The sequence below is a fragment of the Loxodonta africana genome, chromosome 2 (assembly GCF_030014295.1).
Source record: "Loxodonta africana isolate mLoxAfr1 chromosome 2, mLoxAfr1.hap2, whole genome shotgun sequence".
Taxonomy (NCBI): Eukaryota; Metazoa; Chordata; class Mammalia; order Proboscidea; family Elephantidae; genus Loxodonta; species Loxodonta africana.
The window spans coordinates 185,643,477-185,667,406 of NC_087343.1; the positions used below are offsets into that span (position 1 = coordinate 185,643,477).

Sequence of the window (23,930 nt, forward strand, 5' to 3'; positions counted from 1 at the left end):
AGGAAAATAATGAAGTTGCGCTGTACACTTTATTTTCCTAAAATTAAGGGTGTGTTTCTTCCCTCCCAAGTGACCTTAAAATGGAATAGTTCAACAGTTCAAGCCAGCCCCAAACTTCCCGAGCCCAGTTCCATTCACACTGACAAGTGCCGATTCAGGCACACGATCGTCATTCCGCCCCCTTCCTCTGGGTAGTGAGACAGCTGTCAGATTGCCATGGCAATCAGGAAGGGAAGTATATGTGAAGCTTTGCCTACAATGGGAAAGAAATGAATATTTCATCCCCAAAAAAGAAAAAAGAAGCAGTTCAGATGGGCTATTTTGTGATGTCTTCTCAGCCCACACAATTCCGGCTTCAACTCTAAATTGGTGGTCCAGGCAAAGCTCTAAACAGGATGGGGGTGGTCCTAAATCCAGGTCCCAGTTGTGCTACAGACGTGCTGTGTGACTTTGTGTGAGTCACAAACCATCCTGGTCTGGTCCCCCTGCCCTGGCATGATGAGCCATGCCTCCCTCAGTGGACTGTTGTAAGCATGAGTGTCTGGCACGTGCTTGTCCTCGAGTGAGAGGTCTGGAACACCAGAGAGTGAATATCTGTCTGTCTGTCTCCTCCCCAAACCACAAAAGACTTTGAGCTCCTTTGAGAAAGAGGCTGTGTAAATGCAGCACTGTGATAGTGGTCATCATTGCCACCAAGGTGCCGATCTGGGCAGTGGGTGGGTCTTCAGTCATCACAGGGACAGAGCTGTGGGGTCCACAGCTGGCCTGCTGGCCTTTGGTCAGTTCAGGCTTTCAAGGGGCAAAAAACTCCCAGCTGGCCAGGCAGTTAGGATTCATAAGGCATCTTTTTGGGTGGGTTCCTCCCAGTTAGCCCTGCCAAACTGGATGGCCACCATCTGAGCTCCTCCTGGGCTGGTCTTAAGCCCTAGAACAGTGGTTCTCAACACTCTTATGAGCTTCCAGAACAGCTGGAAGACTTGGTCAAACAAATTGCTGAGCCCCACCACCAGGTTTCTTAACATGGGTCCAAGCGGGACACAGAGCTTGCGTTCTAACAATTTCCCAGGCGAAGTTGGTGCTGCCAGTCCTGGGGCCACACTTTGAGAGCCACTGCTCTGCAAAAATAATGATGATGAATTCATACGCAGCCAGCGGAGAGACAAGCTTCCTGAGAGGACATAGCTGCCGGGCTGTGGGGCCTGCTCCAGGGGCCCAAGCCCTGAGTGTGGTCTGGCTTCCCTCGGAGAGTTTCGTCAGCTGCAGTGTTGAGCTATAATCATTGTTTTTCTTCCAGAAGTGTGCTCAGTAGACTGTGGCACTCACGGCGTCTGCATCGGGGGAGCCTGCCGCTGTGAAGAGGGCTGGACAGGCGCAGCGTGTGACCAGCGCGTGTGCCACCCCCGCTGCATTGAGCACGGGACCTGTAAAGATGGGAAATGTGAATGCCGAGAGGGCTGGAATGGTGAACACTGCACCATTGGTAGGCAAACGGCAGGCACCGAAACAGGCACATATTGCTTTATTTTCATAAATCGTAGATCGATAGTGATGGTCGTGCATTGCCACCGGCTGTTCCTTCAGGGACACAGTGCTCTCCAACATTCCTGCTGCCTCTCCAAATCTCCCAGGGGATAGGGCAGGAAAAGCCAGGTCCCTGGCTGTTTCCAAAAGGCTTTCCCTTCTTTCCAGAATTCCAGGTTGGGAGCAAAGGGACTTGACCAGATAATGTACATGTACGTATATGTGTATATATATATATATGTGTGTGTGTGTGTATATATATGTATATATATATACACACACACACATATATCTGAACGACTGGTCGGTCTTAGGGGGATGGAAATGCACATGCATGGGAAATGGTCAGGACCTGGAGGTTTTAAGCACCCCAAATTACTGTGGTCTGCAAATCCATTTTCAAAGACACTGCCAGCTGGCTGGCTCGTTGGATCCCTGCTTTCTGGCAACCACGCAAGCCCATTCATTTTAGATCAGCTTAGATGCAGGCAGGACTCCCAGCTTTCTTGGGTAGCCACATTCCACCGAAATGGGTTTGGCCATCCTCTTGCTGTCCCCAGGATTCCCCTTGGGCTCCTGTCCCTTCCCATCACCACCATCCCCACCCACTGGCCTCTCCTCTGGTCCCATCTCATGCTGTCTCAGCCACCTCCCTATATCAGCTTCTTGACCAAGAATGTTGTTTAAAGAGCATTTTCTTTGTTAAGAAGTAATAGCTCTGAAGTTTGTTTTTGTTTGTTTATCATTGTTTTTGTGGTGTGGGGTGGGACAGTATTTTATTGAATTGAAAGTACCAAGTGACCCCTTGAACTGAGGAGGTGGGTACCCATACTTTTTGGGTCTCCACGTCTCCCAGTTTGAATTATGAAGTTGCCAACCTACGCATCATTTTTTCTCCAGGTTTTGTTATAGTTTAAGTAGCACCAGCCTAAGGTTCATTTCGTGCCAAGCTGGCTTACCCAGTTGCCTACATAGAAACCCTTAGCATGGTTTCAAACCAAACCACTGACTTGCCTCATTGGAGTTGCCTTTGGTTCCAGCCATGAAGCTGGGAGCCCTCCCCTCTGTCCTAGCCCCAAATCCCCAGCCATGGATCAACCACCTGGAGGGAGAGATGGGGGACCAGGAGCTTGCTCAGGGCCGGGCAAGAGCTGGGGAAGAAACAGGGTCAGGAGCTTGCCCAAGAGGTCAGACTGAGTTTCCCATGCTGTTCATTTTGATGGTTAAGTGGAGATAAAGCAGACTCTGCGTTAGATTCCCACATTCCATCTGATTGGGCATCCAAGGCGCAGTGTGTAAATTAGGGCCACAACCACAGCACTGGGACCCTGCCGGGACAGTCAGTGGCAGTGAATTGTTTTTGCAGTCTCTCGATGACACTCCAGATCCTTGCTCCCTATCCCCTGCCCTTGCAGCTGCTTTCATCTCCAGTTCCCTGCAGAGTCTGAGGGATAATTCAGGAGACTTTCAAGGGAGAGATGTGCACAGCCCAATACCAAGAGAGCTTGAAATTCTTAACGATAGCTTCAGCTCCTCAGGGATGTTCCCCGTGATGTACTTCTGCATGGCCAGTGTGATTTATATAAAGACCCCATACCCCTGTTGACGCCCATAAAGCTCTTGTTAATCGACAGCCTTTAGATGGGCCATCCTACCTTCTCTCAGTTCACACAATCCAGCTCTCCTCCCCTTTGCTCTCCCCTTCCACATCTGCCAGGGGGGCCAGTGCTCCCACTATGAAGCCTGCTGGCTCTCTCGTATCTCCAACCTGTCTTCACTCTGGAAATAGCTGACAAGAGTGCAGCCCAGATGGTGTAGAGCAGGGGTCAGCAAACTACAGCCTGTGGATGAAATCTGGCCTGCCTCCTGCTCTTGTTCAACCCATGAGCTAAGAATAGTTTTCATATTTTTAAGGATTGAAAAAGAAAAACATTTTGTGACACATGAAAATTATATGAAATTCCATTTCCCTTTTCATAAAGTGTGACTCAAGCACAGCCACACCCATTCGTTGAGGTATTATCTGCTTCCTCGCTACATCGCAGCATTAAATAGTCACCACAGAGACAGCAGGACCAACAGAGCCACCTGTTTTCTGGCCTTTTACAGAAGATGTTTGCTGACCCCTGAATTAGAGAGTTGCGTAAGTCTTGATGGAGAGAGAGGAGAAAAGAAAGACAGGTGAATATCCCCACTGGGAAAAGAATACCAATTGTGGCTTGAAGGGTATCAGGGAGAAAGGAAGAAGGGCTAGATATTACAGAGTTGAAGAGAAGAGAAAGCACTAGGTGAGTGTCCAGGTCCTTTGAAATCAAAATGGAAGACCAAAACTCTGGCCTCAGTAGAGAAAAGTGAGGATATGGCCAGCAAGAGAACACAGGGGATATTTAGCTCTGAGTCGCATTCGACTCGACGGCAACGGGTTTGATTTTAACCCTGTGGGTCCGATGAATTGAAAAATTTGTTTCTGCTATTTGACGTGTTCAGTTCAGATTTCACATTTCCATGAGCTGACACACATGAGTTCTTGAGAGACATAGACAAAGTGCGAATTCATATGCCAAGTAAAGCTCCCCAAATGAAGAGGTCCAGGAAAGCCTCTTATTCAGAACTCCGATCTCCTTTATGAGTCTGGCTATGTAAGTGATAAAGATCTCTATCACTAAAGCCCTTTCTTGTGAGAAATTTGGACTCTGTGGTTTTATTAGTAGTGTATGTGCCAGCACCTCAGAGTTACATTCGTTGGTTCATTAGACTTTTCTCAAAAAAAGCCAACTATACATTGGCTGGTAAGATTTGCCTTTCAAAAACTAGAGAAGTGTTCGTATATGCATAATTGCTTCCTTTGCTTTTCAACCTCTGGCCCCAGAGCTGTTGCATGGCGTTTTCGTCTTTTCTTTTGAGCAGATGCACCTGTCCATTTATTTTAAGTAAATGCCACAATTTACAAGCCCAGAATCGGTCCTCCTCCTTGGGGATACTGCCAGTCAGAAAGGAAAGGGAGGCACTTTGGTCCTTTCCAAGTAGAGCCTCAAATGCTGTATTTTGAAAATAGAAAATAAATAAGAATGAAATGGCACCGTGTCTGCAAACAATGCTTTGGGAGACTTGGGGTAAGGCAGAGAAGTGGGGGGTTAGCGTTGGGTACTTGGGTAGTCTGTGGCATATTTTCAGAAGGTCTTGTAGAGTGAGGCAGTTTTCTTAGGGTCATTGCAAATAGTCAACCAAACAATTCACATCAGTACTGTGGATTCCATTTATTTTACTGAAGGAAGAAAAAAGATAAATAGAAGGAAAGAAAAAAAAAATGAGGATAAAAGCACAGAGTTCTAAAGCACAGTCAAGTAGAAGCAGCAGGATCTATCCACATTTGGTCGAAAGCATTTCTGTAATTTCCAACCAAATTATTAATATTTGGAAATGTAGCGCTTGTTACTACAGAATCAAATGTAAGTTATAACATTTCAGTGTTAACAGTTAATTTATCAGACTAGATTCTACCAAGCAATGATTTATGAATTACCTCTTCCTAACAAGTTAAGTGGAAGCCTGGTGGTGCCTTGGTTTAAGCGTTTGGCTGCTAACTAAGAGGTCAGCAGTTCAAATCCACCAGTCACTCCTTGAAAACCCTATGGGGCAGTTCTGCTCTGTCCTATAAGGTCACTGTGAGTCGCAATCAACTCAACCACAGTGTGTTTTTATCAAGTGAAATACAAAGTATGACCAATATCTACAAAATTGCAAAGCTAAGAAATATGGTTTGAGTCCAGATCAACCAAAATGCGTGTTTATATTTGAAATGTATTAGCATCCTGAGGATAAGCTGCAGTTTACGCTTATGAATAAATCAGAACATACATTGTGTGGTTAGAAGAGTTTTAGTCTTTAAACACAATCCTAAAATGGGTTATCGCTCCTATCACCCACCGCCACCACCCATTATTAATATTGAGAATTTAACTTCAGAAGGCCCCCTAAAGGCTTTCACACAACAGGGCATGAAGGAACCAATATAAATTTTATTAGGTCAAAATCACTATCAACTATAGTGAACTCTGATATGCGTCTCTTACACTATGAAGTGATGGAGTTGACTCCAGCATGTTTTGTGAGCAGATAGCTGGGCAAAATACAGGGAGAGACAACATTCACATTGTCAGGGAATGCATGGAGAGAAGCTAGATGCTAATTGACGATTGCGACTATCTCCTGAATGTAGTTGCTCAAAGTCTTTGAGCGGTGCAAACAGTCCATGTTCAGCTGCTATCAGAAAAGTTAGAGGTTCAAGTTCACCCAGAGGTGAAGGGCCTGGTGATCTACTTCTGAAAAAGAACCAGCATTTGAAAACCTTATGGAGCACTGTTCTACCCTGACACACAGGGGGGACGCCATGAGTCAGAATTGACTCCATGGCATCTAGTGGGCTGCCCGGACGACTACTCCGAATAATACAAACTAACACACCCACAGACTAAATCCTCCAAGACTAGGTACTTCCCCATCCTGGGTGAACTGTTTGATACCCAAGCAATATCTGTGATGGTTATTCCAACCTGTCTCTTTTGACTGTGCAATCCTGACCTGCCTGCCAACTCTGTTTCAGAGTCACGAAGACCTGATCACTAGGACCTTGTGAGGCTGAGTGACCTGCCCATGTGTCACAAGTCATAACAGTTTTCTTTTCCCTCAATCACACTGGGACCCTCCTATTTTTCCTCTTTAATTGATTGGGGAAAGAAATCAGTTCTTGCGATGTTAATAAGGAAAATGAATCTTTACCCAAGGTGGAACCAGCCGTGCGACAATCTGATGTGCTGATTAAGTGATTGTAATCAGAAGTAGGCAGGGTCAGAGTCCAAGAGGGAGAGAGCTTAGGGGCTACGGGAAACAGGTTGGGAAGAAAGCGACTGTAAAAATTAACCAGCTTCAGACTGTCTACAGCTGCTCCTGTGTTTCATTCCGGTTTCATTCTCCATGATGGAAACTTGTAGCTGCTATTGTCCTTGAACATTTGCGCTTTCATGACCCTACAATGAGATCAAGTTGAGATGGAATTAGCCACCATGGGGCCATTCTTACCACCAAGGTCTGTGAAAGCAGCTAATTCTCTGATTGATTAGTTACCCTAGTCTTCCAGAGGCTCTTGTAGCCTATCCTAGGAGCTCTGTCTTTTTGAAGTGAAAGCCTGAAGTACTGCCTTTCACTGCTAAGGATTATGGACTTTCAGCAGACTGCAATAGATATTACATTGTTTTGTTGTTGTTGTTGTTTTCTCTCTCACACACACAGTTTGACCAACATGAGCCTTGTCACTGCATATCAGGAATCACCACGTGTCCCCAAGTTGTCTCTGGGCTATATCAGACTGCCCAAGGTTTCTTACCCAAATCCAGAACAAGGACTGGAAAGTGCAAGTTACAGGAACACATTGTCACCTTATTGCAAAAAATGAAATTAAAGAACTGCTTTACAAGTAGTGAGATTCCCATCACTGGAAGTGCTTGCTTTCTTGTCCTCAATGTTGAACAGAGGCACCTACTATCCCTTGGAAAATAGGCAAGATAGACGCAAATCGCTCCCTTTATGTCTCAACCATTCTGTGGTTTCAATGGAAATCTGTTTTGTGTTTGCTGCCTATGTAATTTATTAATATTTGTCCATATCCTTAGCTCCCATCAAAAAAGAAGAGGGGAAAGAATTCTTGATAATGTTTCAGCTCTGTGGGGAGGCAGTGACTTGGGATCTTCTCTGTACCATCTTCTTAATGTTTCAGAGCAACTGGTTAATGTCCCCACGGTGACAGGGCCAGATCCCACAAGTAAATAGCTTAATGTGAGGTGTTACTGACTTTACAAGAGCAAAGAACTCAAACGAGTTCAGAACACTTGGGACAGAAACTTATAGATGAGCATTTGATGAGGAAGATTCTAGACTCAAAAGAAAGGAAAACGTGTAAGAGTAAGAGCTATTGAAAAAAATGGGATGGCTGCCCTAGTAGATAGGGAGTGCTCTGTCACCTGAGCTTTTACACAGAGTCAAAGTCCCTTTCTGCCTACATTCTAGGATCCCACAATATGCACTAAGAGGAAAGCTACAACAAAGAGAGCCCGAAAAAGCTAAGACCCCCTAGATATTTGTGATAGACACCTTTCTTATCATGTGCTATCTGTGTCGTTGTGGTGTCATGAAGAATGGATTGGCCAAGGAAAGGAGAGATCTGTGTTCTAGCTTGACCCTGTCTAGAACATTCTGTGTACCTTTGGACAAGTTGCCCAATCTTCCTGGCCTCAGTTTCTTCACAGGGCAAAATTACAGACCACATAATTGCTTTCCAGAGTGCGGTACACAAACACGAGATGGTTTTGTTGGTGTACAAAGATGTTTTATTGAATAGCTATGTAGCGTTTTTAAAAATAAGTAGTAGGGAAAAAGATAACTAGCACATCAAACTCTTGATTCTACAGGTATTATTGCTTAGGGACATGGCTAAAGTAGGTAACGATGTTAGACCTGAGTAAATTTAAAGAAAAATATTAAGTAAATAACAGTCCAGATATTGTAAATATCACGAATGCAGTATGTGATTGAATTTAGAGCATGCTTGAATGAGATGATCTCTAAGGACCTGTCCATTTCCAGAATTTTTTTTACTTATGATACAAAATCATATGAACGGACCATTCAATCAAGCCTTTCTCTCTTCTCTAAGTGGCGGTCAGTGTGGGCTCCCATAGTATGCACTAAAGACTTTGCGTTGAAGAGATAGATACAGCGCAGAGTTGGCCAGGTGATGCATTGTTGAATTATTGAAAGTAGTGAATCCTGCTTTTTTGTTAGCTTGTTTGTTTATCTGCTCGCTGCAGCTCCAATTTATATCTGGTTTCCTTAGGAAATCCTTTTGTACATTGAAAAAGTTCTTTGCAGAGATTGAGTAATCAGGCCCCACTTTATTCATTTATTCTTGTATTTTTTAGTAAAAAGAAATGCTCTTAAAGTAAAGCTTCACCTTCTACATTCACTTCACTTGAATTCAGGGCAGTGCAAACATGATAACAAAGTGCTTAAGAGCACAGTCTCTCGTGTCAGTCTACCTGAGATCAAATCCTGGCAAGTTTCCTGACCTCTGTGGGTCTCTGTTTCTTTGTAAAATGGCAATACCAAATAGTCTCTATTTCACTGGGTTGTATGTAGAGTGCTTGGCACAGTACCTACCCTAAAGTAAGAGCCAAATAAAATGTGAGCTGGTGGGTTAATATCATCATCACTACCACCACCACCACCATTATCTAGTACCAATGTGAAATAAATTAAAGGACAGGGAGGATCTTCAAAATAAACTTCTCATTAAGACATTTCTGTCACTTTCAACCTCCCTTTCATACATCTGCCTCCAGTCCATCAAGCAGTTAGTAGCACGTCAAAAATAACACCTACCTACTGGGTTTTTTTTACTATCCATTTCCCAAGCTAAGGCTTTTTCCACAACCCTGAATTTGCTGGGTCTTACAAAGAAACATAAACTGCTGCTCTTACCTGGAATTGAACCTGTTTATTTTACTGAACAACCCAGATTCTATGTGGGGTCAAATTTCTAAATTGTCTTATGTTTAAGAAAAAAAAAAAGTTACTGTCCAGTTGATGCCAACTCATGGCAACCCCAAGTGTGTTCAGAGTAGAACTGTGCTCCATAAGGTTCTCGATGGCTGATTTTAGATCACCAGGCCTTTCTCCCTAGGTACCTCTAGGTAGACTCAAACCTCCAGCCTTTTGGTTATCAGCCTTTGCACCACCAATGGACTCCATCCTTTTGTTAACAGAGCCTTATTGTGAAATCGGGGTTGACTACTTTACCTCAAAGTTTCTCAAACTAGGCATATTGGCTATATTCTGGCAGAGCCAAGTGGTCTATGAGAATTTGTATTTAATTCTGAGTTTCATTTTTATAATAAGTACAGTTCAAAAGAAAAAAAACTTTCATTTGAAGTGTTATTTTGAAATTCTGTAATTACTGAATAAAATAAAACTTTAGTTTTTTTTTTTTTTAGTCAGCATTTCTCAAACTAGGGACCACAGACATATTCTTGAAGAGTTTCAAAGGACACTATTCTCCTTTAAGACGGAATCTGGCATTTCCCAATTTGAGGATGCTGCCTGCTCGGTGTCTCATAGAACACACTGTCCTTGCCTCTCTTTTCCTTACGCCTCATCCTTCCTTCATGACTCTGGATTCCAATATTATATTTGTACTGGCCCTGGGTAGGCGCAAACAGTTTACGCTCAACTACTAAACTGAAGGTTGGCAGTTCAAACCCACCCAGTGGTACCACAGAAGAAAGGCCTGGAGATCTGCTTACAAAAAGATTACAGCTGAGAAAACCCTATGGAGCAGGTCTACTTCATAACAAACAGGGTCAGCAAGTGTCAGAATCAACCCAATCCAATGAATTTTTGTTGTTGTTGTTTCTGTGCATGGAGGAAGAACCCAGGAGACTCAACTCTGACTCAGCCAAGAAGCACACATACATTTTGGAGAATCAAAATTCTCACTGATGCTCTGTCCGCACTCAGCCCTATGCACTTCACGATTACCCTCATTCTTCCCATGCTGCAGTTGCTTGGCTCCTTGGAGCATGACCCACGTGTAACATCCTAGGGATTCTTTTTGTAATTCCTTGGCTCATCTCCTGGCTTATTAGGAGCTACGCAGCGTATCCCAGATGTTCACGCAAGAAACAGATTTTGCATTTCCTCCCAAGTTGCCTGCCTGATGGAGTTCAATCTTGTACCAACTCTCTTCCTTCAAAGCACTTGATTTCATGAGCCCTTTCTAAAGGGCCTGCCTTTCTGCCTTTGGTAAATAGGGTGCCAGCATTTTGAAGACCTGCCAAACGAAGGTGGGCATATTGCTGTGTCCTTATCCTTTTTGTCATGCACTTCTATGAGTCATTATAATCAGCACACAGAATGCCGCCATGTCATTGGCATTTCTGAGCTTTTCTCTTCATGGGCAATAAAGGAAAAAACACATACACACAGACAAAATAGCTGCTAGGAGAAATTTCAGTATTCCATCATAAACATTCTCAGGATAATTAGAATGGATTAAATTACAAGAGAAAATGTATTTAGTTAATCTCTCCCCTAATTAAAAAAATATCCCCAGTTTTAAGTAAAGTGTTTGTTTTTTAAAAACGTGTTTTCATTGTAATCAGTAAGGGAGAGGCTTATTTGGTCCTTAGTGATATGATACAACATCCGCAAAGTAATTAAGAGCTACCAGCCAGAGTTTTTTGATTATTAAGATCCTTAGGAAGCTAGACCAGTCTTTGCTTATGGCTGTCTCCATGGAATTCGTAACAAATTACCTCATTCCATGGTCCGTGGTGGCATTATTCTTCTTCCATTCCCAGATCCTTGAAGATGTGGTTGATACCTCTTGGCCAACAAGGGTCAAATGAAGAGATTAACTCAGCAGAGGTTTACCATCCTTTTCCAAGTGAGCTGGGATAACAGTCAAAGTGAGAGTAGCAGGCGACCAAGATGTTTACAATATAGAACAGGGACACGCTTCTGCTCTTCATGGGTTATTCTAACACTCATAGAACCCAAATTGCCCCAAGTCCTACAAATCTATCTCACAAATAAGGATCCATTAACATCACCTCTCTAATTTCATCGCTAGTCCCCACTGCGAGGCTCACTCCCTACTCTCACTCCAAATATTTCTAGATGATTCCAGGGGTGTCTCACATGTTCATGTTTTGTCCATCCAGATTCTTCAAGCTTGGTCCCCTGATTGAAGCTCATTGCCTACAAAATCCGCTCAAGGGGAACCCTGTAGCACATCCCCTACGACCAGCATCCATGCCAGGGCTATGGTCTCCCACGCCTAACCTGGGCTTTTTAGTGCCCACACTACCGATGTCCTGGTGTGCTTATACACCTTCCATGCTGTGGAACTTTGTCACCTGGAACCCACAGTAGCAGGACTGCATCACACATTCCTTTGAGAAAACAGGCCTTTATTTTTTTTTTCTTTAACTGTGACCCCTCTCCCCATAACAGCCCCAGGGCTGGCCTGTGGAATAGACCCCATAGTGTTCTTTTGTTTCGTCTCTTCCTCCCACCCTCAGACACCTTCCACAGACCTGGGGACAATAAACCCATTGTCATCGAGTGGAATCTGACTCATAGAGACCCTATAGGACAGAGTAGAACTGCTCCATTGGATTTCCCAGGAGTGGCTGGTGGATGCAAACTGCGGACCTCTTGGTTAGCAGCCAAGCTCCTCCTAAGTACTGCACCACCAGGGCTCTGGGCGTGATAGGAGATGCTTACAATTTCACCCAACACAGCCAGTCTCTGAATCCCTGCTTAGATGCAATCAGGACTCCTATATTTGGACAACCAGCTCTGTAAGAAAATCTGTTTATTCCTCCACATGTAGGTTAAAGGCTGCCTCCATTTTCAACCAGCTCAACTGCAAATGAAAGAGCCCTGTGGTCTCCCACCGTGTGACAGGAGAAACGGAGAGGGAATCGCTTACCTAGCCCCTAGACTGCAGGGTCCAACCAGTTTCTGGCAGGGCTTCCTCTAGTCAAGCTTGAGACCCAGCACCACGTGGCTCAAACTATGTATCACAAAAGCTACATCCTGGCAGACCTCAGAGAAGGGAGAGTTTAACCAGTCTTCTAGAGACAAAAAACCAGTTGCTGTTGATTTGACACAAGGCAACCCCATTGTGTTTCGGAGTAGAACTACGCTCCGTAGTATTTTCAGTGGCCGATTTTTCAGAAAAGTAGATCAGCAGGCCTTTCTTTCAAGGTGCCTCTGGGTAGGCTTGAACCTCCTACCTTTCAGTTCGCTGTCGAATGCCTTAAAGGTTCGCACCATCCCCCCATAAGTGTTTGCTGTCCAGGAGGAATTAAAAAAGCTGAGAAATCCTGGACCACAAATTCCAACTTTAGCCACAGCAGCAACTTCACAATGAAGTTGGTTAGATCTTACCCTGAAGGGTCATCTGTCTAAAGCTGTAAGCAGAGTGACTGGCTCTGATAAGTGAGAATTGCATTTCTTTATTTTTAAAATTACACTTGAACTTCAAGAGGGATTGCCAGACAGCTTTGTCTAGTTGTCTAAAAACGAATGCCAGGGGGTGGGGAGCCCCCAAAGATTATAAAACAACCACCTCACAAGCACAGAGGAAACATCTGAACCTGCTTTTATTCCAACAAGTTAGCGAGTGTTGATCACTGATCAGGCTGCTGCATCTGAGACGCACTCTCCTTAATGACGGGAAGCTCAAAGCAGTGGCCTCCGCTTTGCAGAGAGCGAGCGCTCTGGCAACAGGGCAATGAGATTGTTTCTCTCCGTTCCGTTAGGTGTGTGAGCACAGGAAGCCTAAATGTCACTGATGATTGCAATTCCTGTGAATAGGGAAACAGATTGAAGATACTGAAGGAGGTGAGAGAAACTAGTTCTTTCCGATTAATCCAGGGAATACGAGCAAGTCAAGCTGGGTCCCTTAAGCATGGTGCTATCCACTTCTCACCATGCTTTGAATATGAACTGATTTAACTTTTTATTTCCATTTAATGGAGCCAAGAAAGATCTGTATCCGTTCACTTACAGACCTGTTCTCTGGGGGCCTAATACAGGAAATGTTATCATATCAAGAAGAAGCCTAGCACAGAAAATAGTATACCCAGAATTCAGCAGTTTGGAACACATAATACATATCAATATCCACTCTAAACTCTCAACGGCTCCCAAATTGTTTCTGAAATGCAAAACCTTCCTTTTGCTAACTTGTAACTGTTAACACCCATTGTTACAGTAGGTATTTTGCATTGGAAGGCAGGACAAGCATGGAAATGAGGAGCAAAGGGATTAAACGCATGGGCTTTGAAATCCAACAGGCTTGGCTTCAAATCCAAGCCTCCATCGCTTACAAATTGGATGACTTTTGGCAAGTTATTTATCTCCAATGTCATTGTTTTTGTGAGTTGCCGTGAAGTTGGCTCCGACTCATGATGGGTCCCTTGCCATGTCCATGATCTTCGATATGTTTGAGCCCAATCTTCAATAAGCCTCAGTTTCTCCCATCTGTAAATTGGGGATAATATTACCTGTGTCCTACTATCGTGAGGACTAAGTGAGATCTTGTGAAGCACTTAGTGCAGTGCTTGATGCTCTTAAGTGTTAGATTAAAAATAATTAACACCCCATCTTTAGGCCTTTTCCATTGTTCCCCAAATCTGCCTTCACTGTGTGAGCAGTTTAGAGAGTGGTAGAAATAACATACAACCCTGCAAAGCTATGGAAGAACCCAAAACTAAACCTCCTGTGTTAGCCCAGATCTTCTGTGCCTCTCCTCCTGTTTCCCTGTTCCAGGAGTTGCCCATGGGGACACCTGGCTTCCATTCCTTAGAGAAGGGAAAAGAGAGAATACAGGGAGCGAGATACAGAAAGAGTCCCGTTAGGATCCAACTTCCAGCTCTGGCAACCAACCAAAACCCGTTGCCATCAAGACAATTCTGACTCACAGCGACCTCATGAGTTACAGAGTAGAACTGCACTCCATCAGGTTTTCTTGGCTGTCATCTTTACGGAAGCAGATTCCCAGACGTTTCTTCTGAAACGTCACTGGGTGAGTTCGAACCACCAAATTTTAGATTAGTAGTCCAGGGCAAACGGTTTATGCCACCCGGAAATCTTAGCTCCAGGAAAAGGGGCACTAGAAGCGTAGGAAATCCACGTATGTCTCATCTGTGCCATGTCTGGGCTCCACACCTCCTCTGTCTGGTTCCAGCTGAGCAATGACAACTATGTTCATTTACTCGAGAAACATTTATTGAGCACCTAGTGTGTACCAGCCCCCTCTGTGTGAGTATTGCTGCGGCAGCAGGGGCAACATAGAGTGGTTTGCAGTGGGGATGGGTCTGAGGAGCGGTCGAAACTGGACCAATGGGCCAAGTCCAGAGTGCAAGAAGCCAGACTCTCAAACGCTGTCTTTGAAAGGAAGAAAGGGTTTATTTGGCATGCTAGCAACCAGGAACCCAGAGATATCAACCGCAGATTGAGTTCCCCTCTTCGAGAGCAATGTACAATTTATACTTATATGTATTCATTTAGGGGTGGAGGGAAACGGTAGACAGGATCAGAGGTTTTACATATTCATAGTTTCTACTGACTATTTATTACAAGGTGGGGCTAAGACTCTCACGGAAGTGGCCGATGGACCAAACGCTTTTGAAATGGGCTCATCTATTATTGATGATGCATTTCTGGTGATTTTGGTTCCTTGGCATGAGTCTTCTGGTTTCTTGAAGTAAGTTCTCGTGCGTTATTGAGCATGTGTGGCAGCCCAGGGTCGTTTGTGGTCATCGTGGTCTGCTCTGCACATGTCAGGCCACTCTGAAGCGGTTAGATCTGGACTCTTCTAGGGCTCTCTGAAGGGTCTGAAAAACAACTTAGAGAAAGTGAGTGATCTGGTGGGGAGGTGACCGGGAGTGGCCTGATACATGGTAGAGTACTAATTACTAAGGTGTCTTCAGTGTCTTCAGCCTCCAGAGTCCCCTAACACTGTCAACCTCAACTACCTTTTTACCCACATGAGATATTGCTGCTTTCTAGCCCATGACACCCTTTCTGGTGTTTCTGCCCATAATTTTTGGTTAATTTTTCAATAGTGTGCCTTGCTTACAGCTTCCCAAGGAGCTCAATATAAAGATGGGAGTCTTTAACTTCAAAGAGTAGTTTATATTCATTTGTAACACAATGTAATTACATAAAAGAAAGCAGTCAGGTATCAAACTGTGTGGATACACATAAATGACTCCCTCATAAGTGTTAATATTTTCTACAACAGAGGAAATTTAGTTAAATCAAAGAAAGATGGCAACTCATTAAAATTTGATTTTCCCTCCTATCCATTTTTATCTTTTAATCCCCCCTTTATGATACAACTTGTTCTGTTAAATAACACGAATTAATTAAACCTCATCTTCTCTTAGCTATATCTATATTTTTATTTTTCATAAAAACCTTCAGATGCTTATAATCTAATTTAGCTGGATTACTGCTTGGACATCTCTAACTAAGATGACCTTGAGCTTTTAAAGTGATCTTGCAGGCAAGGAGAGGGAGTGGGAGAAAACCTTCTTGTTTTCCGCTGGCAGATGGTTGTTGGGAAGGCTTTTCTTCTGTAAGATGAGTTGGCCTAGCTTTGGATAATGAAGGTACTCTGAATTCAGGACAGGAGCCCTGGTGGCACAATGGTTAAGTGCTCAGCTTCTTACAGAAATGTCGGCAGTTGGAACTCACCAGCAGCTCCGCAGGAGAAAGGACCTGGCGATCTGCTCCTGTAAAGATTAAAAACCAAAAACCAAACCAGGTGCCACTGAGATGATTCTGACTCATAGTGGCCCTATAGGACAGAGTAGAACAGCCCCATAGGGTTCCCAAGGAGCAGCTGGTGGATTCGAACTGCCAAGCTTTTTGGTTAGCAGCCGTGGCTCTTAACCACTATGTCACCTGGGCTACCCTGTAAAGATTACAGCCTTTGAAACCCTGTGGGGCAGTTCTGCTCTGTCCTTAGGGTTGATATGAGTCGGAATCGACTCAACGGCACACAACACAACATGAATTCAGGATCTTTATCGACTTAGGGAGAAAGGAGGGAGGGCAGAACCTGCAGAAAGAGTTGTAAACTCACATACCCCTACAAGAGTGAAGCAAGAACAACATGAGTGGGTGCACTAGACAGGGCATAAGGCAAGAGGAAGTGGTAGCAAACTGGAAACTGAATGCCCCATCTATGGAGGCCAGACACACCCAGCTCTAGCTGAACATTGCCGCATAGACATATGTCTACTTTCCCCAAAATCTCCAATATTCCCATAGAAGGCAGAAGTCAAGACAGTTAAGTGTACTCCCTGTTATGGATTAAATTGTGTCCCACAAAAATATGTGCTGGAATCCTAACCCATATATGTGCGGCTATAATCCCATTTGGGAATAGGGTTTTCCTTGTTAATGAGGCCATATCAGTGTAGGGTGTGTCTTAAACCTAATCATTTTTGAGATATAAAAAGAGCCGAATAGGCACAGAGACAAACAAACACAAATGGGAGAAAAATAGATGCCACACGGAAATTGCCCAGGAAGCAAGGAACTCCTGGCCTAGAGAAGCTGAGACAGGGATTTTCCCCTAGAGCAGACAGAGACAGAGCCGTCCCCTAGAGCCGGTGCTCTGAATTCAGACTCCCAGCCTCCTAAAACTGTGAGAAAACATACTTCTGTATCTTAAAGTCACCCACTTGCAATATTTCTGTTACGGTAGCACTAAGGAACTAAGACATTCTCCCAGTTTTCAAATGTTGGTGAGCAATTTAGAATGCCTTACAACACCCTGCAGGCCATTGAAAGAAGACTGGAATCAGAGGTGTAACTAGGGTATGGCAGGTGTTCCACTGGCCCTGGGTGCGTGGTGCCACTGAGCAGTTTCTATTAACCCAGTACAGCCAGTGGCGTAACTATGGAAAATGGCGCCTATGGCAAGCGCTGAAATTGCACCCGTGTCTAAACATCTGACATCCCTCTTTTAGATAACTTTACTATAATATCAGCTCAAAAATTCAAATCAAGCTCATTTATCTTTTAGTTAGCAGATTACCGTGCTTAAGGAAGGACGTTGGACCTTGCGGGGTTAATAGACACTGTACAACGGCGCAGTGCGCCCAGGGCCAGTGCGGTACCCTAGATACTCACGCACCATTTATTTGCAGCCACTTAACACTTAGCGCCAGTGCCAGATTAGTATGGAATTAGGAAACATCATTTGCCTGGATTGAGACTGGGATAGCTTTGGCTTCTTCTGTTTTTATGCCCCAACTCTCCTTGGTGACTGGTTTAAGCTGGTGGGAGTCTCATTACCATGGTACAATGGTGATACTTTGCACTTACATGGTGAATTTTCTCCAAGGAGCTCAAAAGACTTTGTGTTGCTTCAGTAAACCTCACAGCAAGCCTGTGAGGCAGGCAGGTAGCTATTGCCCTAAACAATGAGCAGCAACACACAAGGCAGCTAAGGGTTGACGCATTGGTTTAATTCCAAGGTGCACACCATTGCCAAATACAGCGTTCAAGAAGCATGGGCAGGGTTTCCCAGTACCGCCTCCTCTGCCCCCCCTTCTTGGCTTCTTATCTTCCTTCCATCTGTTCCAGTTGACAGCAAAGTCCCAAATCTCAACAATAAATACAAGCCCACCAAGCCAGTGACTAATTCCTGTTGTGCGTGTGAGTGTGTGCACGTCTGTGTGTGCATGCATGTGTGTGCCCCCATCTGACTTCCTGCCAGGCCCAGCATGGTACATCCACACCCATTACAACATGTCTCTGCATTGGTCATTGGTCTAACACCATGCTCTGAAATGCTACTGCTGCAAATGTTCAAGACCTAAAAACTCCGAATGGGTATCCTCAGGATGCTGGATACCTGTATCTTACTAACAGTGCCCAATAATTTGTGCTGCTTGGGGCCTCTATGTCCCTTTCCCTTCCCTAGACTGCTAGACTTACAACTGTGAAGATATCTTTTTCATCAAGAGTCGTCATGTACCCCCTCTCTCTGGCTACAATGGATTAACAGGAGTGACCATGGAAAACAGCCCCAATCAAGGCTGGAGTAGTGCAGCAGAGGGCCAGGAACAAGGGTCCTCTCTGAGTTGTCTTGGGTAGGACACCCAAGAAAGTCAGTCTGACCCAGAAGTAACTGGAGCTCTTGGGTTGGTCACAGTGTTTTGCGGCACGGTCCTCCTGCCCAGCCCCTTCTGCTCTGCTTTGTGGCCATGTTCACTCTCTCCCTGCTCTACTCAGGGGAATTCCTTGGGCTTTGCAGGCGTCGCGTGACCCAGCGAGAAGACTCCAGTCCTGCAGTGTAAACCCGTTGATCTTTTTCCCAGGACAGCACAGCGAAAGTATCCTGTGTTTTCTAGATTGCCTCGCTATCCCTTCCAAATGGTCTCAGATGGGGTTACTGATTCCTGGGAACAGTTCCCAGCATGATATTCTAGTAGAATCATTTATACCCTCTGCATGCGGGCATGCCATAAACATCCTTCAGAGGCAGATGCGAACCCAGAGCACCACCTGGCCATTTTAAATGCATGCATTGGGGAGGTAACTAGACCCACTGACATTGGAACTACAGAGGCTGACATAGCCACCAGCTTCCCATCTGATCCTGTGAGTCAGGACATTCTTAGAGTCGAAGGAATCTGCCTTTTCCAGGGATGCACATTTTGAAGACCCCACGGAAAAGCATCGGAAATCCTTCCTTGATCTAGTCGGAACCAGGAAGTGATTGAGCATTCCGAACCCAGCGTGATGTTTTAGCTCTTCCCAGTAGATCGAAATCAATACTAAATATTTACAAGGTATGTAGATTTTAAAAAACCATTTCTTTCATAATGAGAAGATAAAGAAATGACTTTTTTGCTGCTTTGGGAGGAATCAACTTTTGCTTTCCACTTGCCTATATTCAGAGTGGAAGCTGTGCCCACTTTCAAAGGTCAGCTGCAGCTCCTCTTTATCTTCATTCATCATGCCTATCAAAGTACCAGACAGATCAATCATAATTTGTATTTCTCACACACAGACACAAACATGCCTTCTTGAGAGTTAAAGGGGCATGATGTTGAGGACATCTCTGTCATAATAGCCTCAGGGTGACACTCTAGAAATTCAAAAACATCAGGGAAACCACATACATCTTCAGTGCTGCCAAGTCTGGTAAAGCCAATAGAGTCAAATGTTGCAGACAGTCCTGAGAGAGAATGGCAGCGCAGCCCACCCTCACAGCAGGTCTGCGGCAGATTCCAGCCCACCAGGCTGAGCTAGCTTTCCGCTTAACTTCACGTCTCAAGTAAGAGGGTGAAATTCAGGGAGACCCACTGGTCATCAGGGTATTCGGCCACCAGAGATTTCAGTTCCAGCCCTGCCCAGGGTTCGGCAGAAGTTGAGGTAAAATTCCAGGATGGGTTAAGTTCATGGCCAGACCAACAGGTCGGTCTAAGTAGTGTCTGTGTTACTGATCTCAGTGTACTGGGATGGCTTTTTCTTGACATTTAAATTTCTGCTTCCATCACCAGAAAGATTGGGTTATGCTAAGTAATGTAAGTTTAAAATATTTTCTGAGCAGTAAAAACAAACGACTGCACTGTTATAAAATCATGTCTTTTAGGAGACATTAAAACGGTCCTGATACTGATCGCACTGAGGTAAAAAGCCATAAGCCAAGACTTTGAGGGGAAGGAGCAGAGGGCCTGAAAACAGCATGAGGCAGATACATTAAAAAAAAAAAAAATGGTTAAAGCCAAGCTGGGAATAGCTTCAGAAGCTGGAAATGCACATTGCTGAGGGTTTTCCTTTTAATTTGCTTTTCTTCCCAGGCTGTGACTTTACCCCTTTCTGTTGTAACCCTGACAAGGCCTCCCAAGAATGTCTGCAGAGCCCGTTCCTTTGGTTTGGCCAACCCTGGCACCCAGCAGCAAAGCATGCTATTCAGAAAAGAACTTAAATCATCCCCTGTCTTGCAGCCTGTCATACAGCAGGTGCTCAATAAGTGCTGGCTGGTTTGCACTTCTGTGGGTCTGACCCTCCGGAGTCATTTAAGATGGAGAAGAAAAGAAACCACATTGTATCTGAGGAGAAGAGTTGGGGAGGGAGTACTGGGACATTGCAGTGAGTTAACTGCAAAAATACCGTGCTTCTTCGTAGCTGCCAGTATAGGCCATTTGTTAGAAGTAGAGAGCTGGATTCAAAGAAAGGAATAGCTAAGGGTACCACCTAATAGATACGGGTGTCTCCTGAGCTGCGGGCTATGCAGACTTGAAAAGGGACCTGTTTGCCCCTGATCTAGCACAGGCATCAGCTTGTGGCTGTCAAGTTGATTCCAACTTATGGCAACCGCACATGTATCACCTGCAGTCCATAGGGTTTTCAGTGGTTGTGCTCTTTCACAAGTAGATTGCCAAGTCTTTCTTTCGAGGCACATTTGGGTGGTTTCGCATCACCAACTTTTGGTTGGTAGCCCAGTACTTGACCATCTGTGCCACCCAGGGAATTCATACCCCTAAGTGGGTAAAAATTGGTTCTTGGGGGCAGGCGTGTGAAAATTTCCATTTTTTTATGTATAAAATGCAGATATGTACGTACAATATATAAACAGACATACAGTATATCTGCAGCATTAAAACTTCCAGAAGCGGGGATGGTTAGGGAAAGAAGTCTAAAAACTCTGGAGGGGGAGGAGTAGTCATGTTGCACCCTGTGTAAATAGCCTGAAAGGAAAAAGAAGGAAAAAAAAAAAAGTTGAGAAACATTGCTCTAGTGGAAGAACAATAGATTAATCCGGTCCTATAACTTCAGTAGAAATTACCTCAAATATCTTTACTGAAGACACGCTACTACTGCTTAGGGAAGTTTCTGCAACCTCATTTTTCTGTCTTTATCACCCCCTGCCTGCTGACTCAGTTTTATACCAAATCAGTTTGGGCTGAAAGAAGCAGTCAGTCCAAATAATTGAGTTTGTGTATGTTTTTAATTCACTGGCTTGACTGAGTTCCCTTTTCAGATAACAAAGCCAAGCCCTGTGCCATCGCACGCTTTCAGATAACAGCAGCTAACAATTATTGAGTACTTACCCCAGACCTTGCTAAATTCTTTGAGAAGCCTTCCCTTGTTTAATCCTCATATCAATTTTGGGAGGTGGATACTATTATGGCCACCATTTTACAGGTGAGAAAACTGGCTCAGAGGATAAGTACTTGGTGAAAGGCTAACCTCTCCAAGAGAGACGGAGGTGAACTCTAAAATCAGGTTTACTTGACCAGAAACCAGGCTTGCCCATTGCACTGTTTTGATCCCCTGCTTATCCCCAGGTACTTTCTGCGTGAGGATTCCTTTGGAGCCCAGCAATGACATCAGAACATATGGGGCACCAGGGAGCCACCCTCACCTGTTGGTAAATCAGCGCCGGTGGCAATGTGTCCTTGGTGATGGAGGATGAACCTCCTTTTAGAAGGCTTTGGTCTCAGAGCTTGCCAGTGCCCTCCAGGCCAAAGAGTGCACTAAGTAATCTCAGATTCCAAAAATGACTCATTTCTTCTCAGCCTCAGCATAATTGGCCAACGTCCCTAAATTTAAGTTGACTTTCTATCAGAGTTCACATTTCCACCAACTTTTCATTAAATTAATTATTCAAAACAATTCAGAGTTAGCGTTCTCACAGCAACTGTAACTCTGCCATGACTATATTAAGGCGTAATTTGAGCAGCATGTTTTGCAATAAAGTTAATTTTATATTCACCAGAGAACTGAGTTATAGTTGCTGTGGGAACCATTATTTCAAATCTCTTGACTTTGGTGCATTTAAATTCTCAACTGCAGCGTTGCACACCGTGGCAGATTTTGCATGGACTTTTAATTTGCTTCACACCATGGCCTGGCTGCCTTGAACTCGGAAGTCCTGTCAGAGACTAACTTAGCACCCTTCTTGTTTTCCAGCCGTCTTACATATCCTGGTAGCTATGTATGACAGTTTACAGAGAAGCGGCCAAGGAACCAAAATGATTCCCGCTTTATCTTGAAATTGATTTGGGGAGGTGACTTTCCTTAGAAGCACAATCAGAGAGAAGCATCCAGTCTCAGGGAATGGCAAGCAAAGCAGGTTATGCACTGCATTTGTGTGGAGCTGGGGTTCTCATCCAAGGGTATTTTTGGATCTGTGCTGTTACTCAGTATACATGGGGTGACCTCTGAAAACTCCAAGTCCTCGTATGTGCCATTAATCACGCAGGCATGCACAGCCATACATCAGAACTTATTGGAGCTCCGGAAAAGCTAAGCAACATTTCCCAGAGTCACATAAAACCCAAGCATCTCTAAATCAAGACGCATTGCGGGCCTCTCTAAAAGGTATGTTCAGCAGAGCTGCCATAGAACTCAGGCTCCATCCTGATAGTATGGAATTGGTGACATGTGCCCAGGTGAAGACAGAGGCTTGTTTGAGAGGGATAGCAGAGGTAGATGAAAGCCTGAGATAGTTAGAGATGCAAGCGTTGCCTCTACAAGGATTATCGATTTTTTGCAGCTTTATTGGAAAAATCAGTCATGCTTTCTGCCTCCGGGGGATTGCTCTGCTGCCGTTTGGGAGTGTGCATGTGTGGAAACTCTGCAGGTTAGCAGCTGAGTAGCAGCTCCCGTTCACCATTCAATTATCCATTTAGCTAGAATGAGACTTAGCAAAAACAGACTGCTGTTTTGCATGTTTAAAATGTGTTCCAAAGGAGGGATTTTTGTTTCTCTGTAAATGAGAGGATTTGATGGGAGGAAACTCTTGCCTTCCTAAGGGCACACTTGTTATGCAAAACTGAAGAATAGCACCTAACAATAGCTTAAGGCATATTGTTGGCATTCTGACTGTCATTCAACCTGACCGACACTCTTTCAGAAGACAAGTGTTCTTATTCCTCGTACTGTGCCACAAATAAGCCTACTTGCTAATCGAGACCATTGCAAACCGTGTAGATTAAAAACCCTGTAATGACCGGTGTCCTCTCCCTAAGCCCCATCATCAGCTAAAAAATAATAATAATAATAAGTGTTAAGAAAAGACCTAGAACACTACATACAAATAGAGTTTCAAAGATAAGTGAAAGTTCACGTAGATTCAGAGTTATCTGGGCCACATGGATGGGAAAAGGTGAACAAGAGATGAGACAGGATTCATGACTAAGGGAGGGGGTAGGAGGTGCCATGTAGGCCAGGGAAAAGAAAAGAGGGTGAAGGAGCAGGAGGAGAGACTGAAATGTTCTCATTGTTTCTATATGAGGTAGAACGTAGCATAAAACTGGATAAAATATGAGCTATTGGCATTGGTGGTCCTGTGGTAGAATTCTTGCCCTCCATGTGGACGATTGGGTTGGATTCCTGACCAGTGTACCTCATGTGCAGCCAACAGCCATCTGTCAATGGAGGCAGGCTTGTGCGTTGCTATGATGCTAAACAGGTTTCGGCAGAGCTTCCAGACTAAGACAAACTAGGAAGAAGGTCTTGGTGATCTACTTCCAAAAATCAGCCAATAAAAACACTACAGATCACAACGGCCCAATCCACAAATGATCATGGGGGTGGTGCAGGACCAGGCAGCAATTTGTTCTGTTGTGCATGGAGTCACCATGAGTTGGGGGGTTGACTCAAGAGCAGCTAACAACATACACATAAAATAATTCCATACACATAATATATATTATATATAATACATACAAACAAACATATGTGTATGTATATTTTAAGACACTCTGGCAGTGCCGTGTTTAAGCACTTAACTGTTAGCTGAAAGGTCA

The 23,930-nt window shown here is 44.3% G+C and overlaps 1 protein-coding gene across 5 annotated transcripts in view; it reads left to right on the forward strand.

The window, feature by feature from the left end:
- Positions 1-23,930, forward strand: part of TENM2 (teneurin transmembrane protein 2) — a 1,060,479-nt gene that overhangs the window by 911,509 nt on the left and 125,040 nt on the right. For 4 of the 5 annotated variants that reach the window (XM_010592330.3, XM_010592333.3, XM_010592341.3 and 1 more), the window contains one exon: positions 1,295-1,507. In XM_010592330.3, the coding sequence (XP_010590632.1) occupies positions 1,295-1,507 (213 nt within the window). The remainder of the gene's footprint in view (positions 1-1,294; positions 1,508-23,930) is intronic. The other variant, XM_003404644.4, reaches the window with a different exon arrangement.